This window comes from Branchiostoma floridae, chromosome 2 (genome assembly GCF_000003815.2).
Source record: "Branchiostoma floridae strain S238N-H82 chromosome 2, Bfl_VNyyK, whole genome shotgun sequence".
NCBI classification, from domain to species: Eukaryota; Metazoa; Chordata; class Leptocardii; order Amphioxiformes; family Branchiostomatidae; genus Branchiostoma; species Branchiostoma floridae.
In genome coordinates, this window is record NC_049980.1 from 34,744,850 (window position 1) to 34,754,471 (window position 9,622).

Sequence of the window (9,622 nt, forward strand, 5' to 3'; positions counted from 1 at the left end):
CGCCGACCTTTGGGTGAACGTCTGTCACCTTCATCAGGGCTGACTGGTTCACCCTCAAAACTGATGCGAGTGTGGGAATGAAAAAAAAAATTAGCCACAAAAGTTGTCTTCATTATGAAATCAAAGTTGTCAGGAAAGTTGAACAAATGACCAAACATACAGTGTGTGCTGTACCAAACAATATATTTTTATTTGTGTTTTTACATATTTTCTACTTTGGAACTAACGTTGGCCTTCCATGACCTTAATATCCGTTTTCTGATATTCTTTTAAAATCTACGTCATTTATGTGTTCATTTTGCAGCTGCTTTTTGAAATTTACAATATGGTTGAAAACTTTTTTGGAAACGTCCGAAAATTAATACGCGCGCAGATGTCACCCATGTAATCAAATTACCATGGCCTAACTTCTGTCTAGTTTTTTTTAGATTTCTTTGTTCGTATCAATTCATCTTGGTGACAGTTAAGTTACTCCTTTAGTTATGTGACTAATTTTTAAGGAAACCCAACATGGGACACAAAAACAAATGAATAACAATGATATGAAACTTACAATTAATACAAGTAACGTTACATGTAAATAACAATCAATTCATAAGTACATCTGTTTGATAAAGGGTCACTTAACAGAAATAAACAAAAAATTATAACAAAAGAAATCGCAATTCTACTATATGACACTATATAAACAAACCAACCAGATATATTAAAATTAATATTCTACTGGTCCGTTCAGCATTTTGCAGGAGTCGCCCCAAAACAGAAATGTGCTTGATAAGGCCACCAAGGCATTCCCCTTTCTAGAATGTTCTTCACGTAAAAGAATTAATAATAATTAATGCGGAAAGATCTGTACATTCTCTCTATATGAAAACTGGGGAGTAACATTGTATGTACAGTAAATACTCATCACTTTGGTTCCAATCTAGTACTGCTTCCTTATAAATTTCTATACATACATTCCTTTGTATCAGTTTTCTACTCGAGAAAGCCATCACAACGGTTGAAAAACAATGAGCTACTTGGGCCAGTCCTACAATTCTAAGATTGTATGGTGCACATCACTTTGATTCTTATTTATTACTTCATTACATTCTATACATTCATTCCTTTGTATTAGTTTCCTACTCAGGAAAGTCATAACAATCTCTGAAGCGCACCAAGGCAATCCCCTTTTTAGAATGTTCTTCACATAAAAGAACTAATAATAGATCATGAGGAAAGATTTGTACATTCTCTACCATGGGGAGTGACTACCATTGTACAGTAGATGATTCATCACTTTGGTGCCAATTTATTGGTGCTTCATTACATTCTATACATTCATTCCTTTGTATTAGTTTCCCACTCCAGAAAGCCGGTGTTTAAAAAAACAAGGTCCTACTTGGGCACATTCCCATTCCTATAACTCCAGGATTTATTTCTTACTGGCTAGTTTTACTGCGGAGAGCCGCTGTACAGCCTCAGACAGATGCAGGTCCTATCTGGAACTGTTGCTATGACCCCAGGTACTACGGTCAGCTGGTCAGTTTTCCTGCGGATGGCCGGAGAGCCGCTGTACAGCCTCAGACTGATGCAGGTCCTATCTGGAACTGTTGCTATGACTCCAGGTACTACGGTCCGCTGGTTAGTTTTCCTGCGGATGGCCGGAGAGCCGCTGTACAGCCTCAGACTGATGCAGGTCCTATCTGGAACTGTTGCTATGACTCCAGGTACTACGGTCCGCTGGTCAGTTTTCCTGCGGATGGCCGGAGAGCCGCTGTACAGCCTCAGACAGATGCAGGTCCTTTCTGGAACTGTTGCTATGACTCCAGGTACTACGGTCAGCTGGTTAGTTTTCCTGCGGATGGCCGGAGAGCCGCTGTACAGCCTCAGACAGATGCAGGTCCTTTCTGGAACTGTTGCTATGAGTCCAGGTACTACGGTCAGCTGGTTAGTTTTCCTGCGGATGGCCGGAGAGCCGCTGTACAGGTGTGGCGAGACTTCCACCTGTCACCTATGGACGTCCTGAATAAAATGTAATAAATAGCAGGAGTCAGATGTGGAGCGATGTGTTTTAGCACGATGATTTAACAAATGTTGGGAAGCATATGTTGTTTCTGTTTTCACTATGCTACGTTTGTTACTTTCCTTCCAAATAACCCTTTAAAGTTTTACATCATTACAAAGCTTAAGGTCTCTATTTTTCAAAAATGTAGCTTAGGGAAAACAGTACCCCTACTTTAGGATCAAAAAGGAATTGGGAAAATCTATAGTGAAAATTTGCCAGCACCACAAGGGTTTAACATGTCTAGTGTGCTGCAAAAATAATAAACAGCGGGATATGCATGTTTCCCAGACAAGGTTTTCAGGAAATGGTACGGTTATAAGAAGTACCTGGAACAGCCTGGCATATGAAGTGGAAAGGTAAGTCGCATAGGGAGTCGTTCCACTTGTCTTTCCAGTAGGCTGAGTAATAAACGCAATCTTGGTTGCCCCCAGAGTTGTCCGGTTGTCCCGGATCCCAGAGTTGTACGTCCCAAGTGCAGAACCATCACCCACTCATAGCTTCCTTCTTTGCGCCAATCGTGCAGGCCGATCCAGAAAGGACCAAAAATGGCTCGCGGACTTGTGCAAGGAGATCAGGAAGGCGTTGGTCTCAGCGTCTCGGGGCATGGCGAGGGTGCCGCCGTCTTCACGACAGGCCATGACCGCTCCGCTGAAGGTCTTCTGTGTGTCGACGGCCTTGTAGCAGATTCCACGGAACATTTTGTATCCTGTAGGACAAGATGCTGGAAAACATTTTGCATTAACAACAGGCTAAGAAGGAATAGTTATATTACAGATCACAAAGCAGCACACACAAAGGAAGGAAACGGTGTTTCACACCCTGAATTATTGTAGATTGTTACAATTTATCAATCAATTAAAACATTCTACAAGCAAATTATGTACAGCTCGAAAGGCCAACATTTGCTCGTGAGCAAATACAGCATATTTCAATCCAGCCCAATGCAAAAGTATATTCCTTTGGGCATATGTCCAAGGCACCTCCGTACCAACTTTCAGATCATTAGGTTGTGATACCAGAGCACAGGGGCCCCAATTATACATGTATGGTCTAAAGATGACCAAAAAATTTAATTCAAAAAGTATTTGCTCAATACGCCTCATGACAAATTTCAGGTCATTTGGTCCAAGAATGAAAAAGTTGAAACCATTTGAAGATTTGACTGCAAACCCAACTTACCTGGTGTCTTGTTCATCTCGTGACGACGCTGCTCCGAAGTAGTGGTTCGGCTTCGCTCTTTATCCAGGTCGCGCTTCAAGGTGTCAACAATGGTGGACAGTCGGCGCATGTCGTCTTGGTCGCGCTTCAAGGTGTCAACAATGGTGGACAGTCGGCGTATGTCGTCTTGGTCACGCTTCAAGGTGGCAACAATGGTGGACAGTCGGCGCATGTCGTCTTGGTCGCGCTTCAAGGCGTCCACAGTGGCGGACAGTCGGCGTATGTCGTCTTGGCCGCGCTTCAAGGCGTCCACAGTGGCGGACATGTCGTCTAGGTCACCCGCCAAGGCGTCAACAGTGGCGGATACGTCGTCTTGGTCACGCTTCAAGGCGTCAACAGTGGTGGACAGTTGGCGTATGTCGTCTTGGCCGCGCTTCAAGGTGTCAACAGTGGTGGACATGTTGTCTTGGTGGCGTTTCAAGGCGTCCACAGTGGCGGACATGTCGTCTTGGTCGCGCTTCAAGGCGTCCACAGTGGTGGACATGTCGTCGTGGTCACGCTTCAAGGTGTCAACAGTGGTGGACAGTCGGCGTAAGTCGTCTTGGCCGCGCTTCAAGGCGTTAACAGTGGCGGACATGTCGTCTAGGTCACCCGCCAACGCGTCAACAGTGGCGGACACGTCGTCTTGGTCACGCTTCAAGGCGTCGACAGTGGCGGGCAGTTGGCACATGTCGTCTTTGTCGCGCTTGAAGGCGTCAAAAGTGGTGGAAATGTTGTCTTGATCACGTTTCATTGTGTCAACAGTGGTGGACAGTTGACGTATGTCGGCTTGGTCGTGCTTCAAGGTGTCAACAGTAGCGGACAGTTGGCATATGTCGTCTTGGTCACGCTTTAAGGCGTTAACAGTGGTGGACACGTTGTCTTGTCCGTGCTTCAAGGCGTCGACAGTGGCGGACATATCTTGGATGCGCTTCAAGGCATTAACAGTGGCGGACATGTCATCTTGGTCGCGCTTCAAGGCGTCAACAGTAGCGGACAGTCGGCGCATGTCGTTTTGGTCCCGCTTGAAGACGTTAACAGTGGTGGACAGTTGAGATATCTCCTGCAAACGTATCAACATACGTCAGAATACCAAACGTATAAAACAACTAGATGAATAAGCAGAAAGTTCTAGCTTGATAGACTCAATAAACAAAGCAGAACCAGTGTAAGTAAAATTGATATACAACAGGCTCTGTGGTAGAGGGGTGTTTACCTCTTTATTGATGAACGTCAGAGGGGCGACTCCTACAGCAACCATACTAAGCAGCAGCGCAATGCAGGCGGCGATGCAGCTGCGGTGGGAGCGGATGAAGGAACAGAAGGCACCGTGGCGACTCGCTTCGTCCGAATACGTGCGGTCTGTTAGAAAACAAGAGAGTTTAAAGCAAGGAATACCTTTTCAAGTTGGACTTAATCAAATTTTGGACTGGCGTATGCTGTCGTAAGATTTTGATGTCGTGGAAGTTTTGCGCAAGCGGTCTATGACAGAACCAACCGCCGACAAAGATCTAAGACAGCCATTTCGGTAACAAGACCCGCACGACTATATCAGGAATGCAATTATTTTATGATCGGACGACAATCGTGTGACGAATCTGAACAGACACAGCAATGCAAGGATAGGACAGGAGCAGGACAAAACCTGCAGCATCAAAACGTTTTACCTGCTCTGGAGACGTACAAAGCGTTTTACCTGCTCTGGAGACGTACAGAGCGTTTTACCTGCTCTGGAGACGTACAAAACGTTTTACCTGCTCTGGAGACGTACAAAACGTTTTACCTGCTCTGGAGACGTACAAAGCGTTTAACCTGCTCTGGAGACGTACAAAGCGTTTTACCTGCTCTGGAGACGTACAAAGCGTTGGGTATGCTCGCAGCGGCGTCCGCAATGGACCGCCAATCAGTCTGCGGCTGCTGCACGGGTGTGGTGCCTGGAGGAAAATTACAAAATTAAACACTAACTTCATATGCAGTAAATAGTTTCCAAGCGAGACAAAAACAGGACGCCGATAGCGGACTGGAAAACATTTTACCTTGTCCAGAGGCGTACATAGGGTTGGGCACACCCGCAGCGGCGTCGGCACGTGCCTGCCAATCCGTTCGGGGCCGCCGTATGGGTTTAATACCTGGGGAAAATAACCAAATTAAATTGGTGCCGTCGGTATGTATTTTTTCATTATATTGCAATCCATACATAGTATGGGATTGCAATATATTGCTTTTCCTTTGTTTCTTCTCCTGTCAAATCTTCAAGTTGATTCAACTTTTTCATTTTTGGGCCAAATGAGCTGAAATTTGGCATGGAGGTAGGGATAGCAAATACCCCCAGGTGTTTTTTTCACTTTTCTGATAGAGGCCTTAGAATTTATGATATTTAGGGTTTTTGGTCATTTTTAGACAAAATATGTATATTTTGGGGCCCTGTGCCCTGGCATTACAAGCTAATGACATGAAATTTGGTACAGAGGTGCATTGGACATATGCGCACAGAAAACCATACACACTTTCTTCATAGATCACTTCAAAAATTAGTTATTTTAGGGTTTTCGGCCATTTTTGACAAAAAATGTATATTTTTGGCTCCTATGCCCTTGTATTAAAACCAAATGACCTGAAATTTGGTACATAGGTGCGTTTGACATATGACCACAGAACGCCATCAACGCTTAATTCATTGTTTACTCCAAAAATGGGTTATTTAAGGGTTTTGGGCCATTTTTGACTAAAAATGTATATTTTTTGCTCCTATGCCCTTGTATAGAAACCAAATGACCTGAAATTTGGTACAGAGGTGCATTAAACATATGCTCACAGTACCGCATTGACACTTTCTTCATAGATCACTTCAAAAATTAGTTATTATGGGGTTTTTCGTGATTTTTGTCTAAAAATGTATATTTTTGGCTTCTTTGCCCTTGTATGTGAACCAAATGACCTGAAATTTGGTACAAAGGTAAATTGGACACATGACAACAGGACCCCATCAACACTTTCTTCATAGAGCACTTATAAAATGAGTTATTTTGGGATTTTTAGTCATTTCTAACTAAAAAATGTATATTTTTGGCTCCTATGCCCTTATATTGAAACCAAATGACCTAAAATTCGGCATGAAGGTGTGTAGGACAAGTGCCCACAGTACTTCATTTTCCCTTTGAGCAAACATTACTTCAAAATTGCTAAATTTTGGGATTTTTTCAAGGATGAAGATGGATTGCAATATGCTGTATTTGCTCCTAAGCAAATGTCGGCCTTTCTAGTTCACATATATTTTTTGAGTATCAGACAAAAGCACAGTATGTTCATATAAAGTCTTTTCACCTCACCTCACCTCTTCTACTTAAGGCTTTATATAAACAAGTCGGTATATAGTCAAAAAACAGCTTATAGATTGTATGAAGCCAAGATACACGCTTTTATATAAATATATGCTAAATAATATAAGATAATCTTATTAGAAAATTAACAACTAAAAGAAGTCTGCGCCAAATGAACACTCTTTTGTTCTTATTGTACATTGCACCATAAAAGAATTCTTCAGGCTCACTTTGTTGTCGTAGAGACCAGTTTGGTAACGTGGGGGGGGGGGACTGAAAATATACATTGGAGAGGAAAACAGTGCTTAATCATCGTGGTTACCTAAATTTGCATCATATTACTGTAACAACATTTTATCATATGGCTATTCTAGAGTCGAGTAAGTTTCATCTTGAGCAGCGAAGTTGGGTTCCAGACCGGTTGTTGTCAGCCAAGTATAACTACTTTTACCGATGATTTTGTGCCATTCAATGTGTAGACTTTTGACGACCGAGGACTAAGTTAACGTCTGATACTCCGCATGTACGGGGCTTTATTTCACCATCCGAAATGTTGGATGCAACCCCTCATTACGCCATGCCCCAAGCGGGGTTTGCACTTGATCCTTATGGTCAGGTAGTGGGATCATTGACCACTTGGGTCCCAACGGAAATGAAATAGCTATCGTCATAAAATCCAAGCTCCACGACTCGGCTAGATGCTATTTGGAAAAGATTTTTTTTTAAATGAAAATACACCAAATGTTACACCAGGCAATGCACTGGGTAATTTGAATCATTATATTTCTCACTATATAGATTAATATATAAACATTGGCCTCTGACATGTGTAGAAAGAAGATATTAAAAAAAAAACGTATCTACCTGTGTCACCAGTCCGTGGCTGCTGCTGCCCTCCCGGCATGGTGCGACTTGTCCGGTTCCTGCACAACACAAATACACACCCTGCGTCAGGCGGGGGCCGAAACACAATGAAGAAATAAAATGTAAAAATGTAGAAATTAAAATTAGAGATGAAACGTCGTACGTGGGTGGCAAACATAAACGTTTTCCAGTCGAGACAAATCAAATAAACACGCCATCGTTTTCTTTGTTTGTTTGTTTGTTACATATTGAAAGAGAGGCATCGAAAACAACATTTCGGTACATTCTATTTTTCATCATGTTTTTCTCATACTTTCTTGCGTGCCATAATACCGCCATATAAAAAAAAGTGTTATGGAGACTTTATCAAGATTTTCTGGAACACCTAAATATCTGAATTGTATATACATCAGGATTGCTCATGTTGCATCGGTACATCTCTTTAAATCAATTCACGTTATTGTATTATTTTAATCACGTGGTGATATCATTATATGGAATCGGTTGGAATTATGAGGGTTAATATTGAATCCATTGATATGCACCCATAGAAGAAAAAAACAATTTTCATTATAGTTTCTTCGTCTAAAATTTTCCGTGTTCGTCGCACAACACGAAGTCTCTCCACACAAGGAAGAGTTTTGTGTTAACGTGCATACATTTAGAGATTTTCTGCAACACATTTTTATTTGAGGCCACACCCTATATGGTAAACCATGCTTGGTGCTGCAGTATTACTAAGAGTTGTCAGGTGGCGTTATTTACAGGAGCCAGATTTACATGTCAGAATGTCAGGGTCGACAAGGAGACTGAATTGTTGTATGGATGTTTTGGTAAACTGCTTGGGAATAACTCGTAAATAATAAACGAATTCGATTCATACATCTGGTCTCGGACCGGAGTTTCTTTTACGTTTTCGGACGTTGGCGGACAGCCTCAGGCCGAAGGGCTACAGTTCCGCTAGGAAACACAGGACGCGAAACTTAATCAATATGGTGGAAAGCCGTTTACTGCTGACAAACCAATTTTCCGACAAACCTATTTGTATATCTGTCTGTTGCCTCTTTATTTTGGGTAGAATATGTAGTAAAATTTCAATGTAGGGCCCGAAAACTATCATTTTTTAAACTTCTTCATGCATCTTTATCCGTCATCTGTCAGATTAACTATAGAAATGTAGGAATAAGTATAAAATATTATGTTATATTGTTCTATATCATATATCATTTAATTTATAAGAATAATAATTATTGGTCTTTTGGTTCAATCCACGAACACTGAAATACATTGCAGCGTCTTATGCACAGTAGAAGACGCCGAATCGCTACCCAATCAATCATTTCATATCATATCATGTCAGATGATATAATATCATATCATATCATATCATAAAATGTCATGTCAGGTGATATAATATCATATATCATATCATATCATAAAATGTCATGTCAGATGATATGATATAATATATCATATCATAAAATTTCATGTCAGATGATATAATATCATATATCATATCATATCATATCATAAAATGTCATGTCGGATGATATAATATCATATATCACATCATATCATATCATAAAATGTCATGTCAGATGATATAATATCATATATCATATCATATCATAAAATGTCATGTCAGATGATATAATATCATATATCATATCATATCATAAAATGTCATGTCAGATGATATTATATCATATTCCTGTTTTTGCTATCCCGGCATGGCGCGACTTGTCAGGTTTTGTCGGGGTCCGAAACACAAAGAAATTAGAAACCAAAGATGAAATGAAATCAAATTGAGTGGGCAGCAAACGGTACACGTTTTCCAGTCGAGACAAATCATACAGACACGCAATCATTTTGGTTTGTTTGATACATATTGTAAGAGAGGTATCGTAAACAATCTTCAAAGAAATGTCACGTTTTTGATTATGTTTGGAAAACAACAAGATTTATTGAATAAATTTATGTATAGGTATGCACCCAGAGGCACCCATTCTTTCTATCTTTTTTTTTTCTTTTGTTTGTTTGTTAACAGATCGAGTGTTGAATACAGAGTAAAGAGACTCTTTTTACACAGTCACAGCTTTAGTTCCGCCGACCTTTGGGTGTCTGTCACCTTCATCAGGGCTGACTGGTTCACCCTCAAAACTGATGCGAATGTGGGAATGAAAAAATTTTT

At 41.1% G+C, this 9,622-nt stretch overlaps 1 protein-coding gene across 1 annotated transcript in view; it reads left to right on the forward strand.

Moving 5' to 3' along the window:
* The first annotated feature begins 1,378 nt into the window (after positions 1 to 1,378).
* Positions 1,379 to 9,622, forward strand: part of LOC118409226 — a 10,014-nt gene continuing 1,770 nt past the window's right edge. Inside the window, exon 1 of the mRNA XM_035810094.1 lies at positions 1,379 to 1,971. Within this exon, the coding sequence (XP_035665987.1) occupies positions 1,472 to 1,971 (500 nt within the window). The 5' untranslated portion in view covers positions 1,379 to 1,471. The remainder of the gene's footprint in view (positions 1,972 to 9,622) is intronic.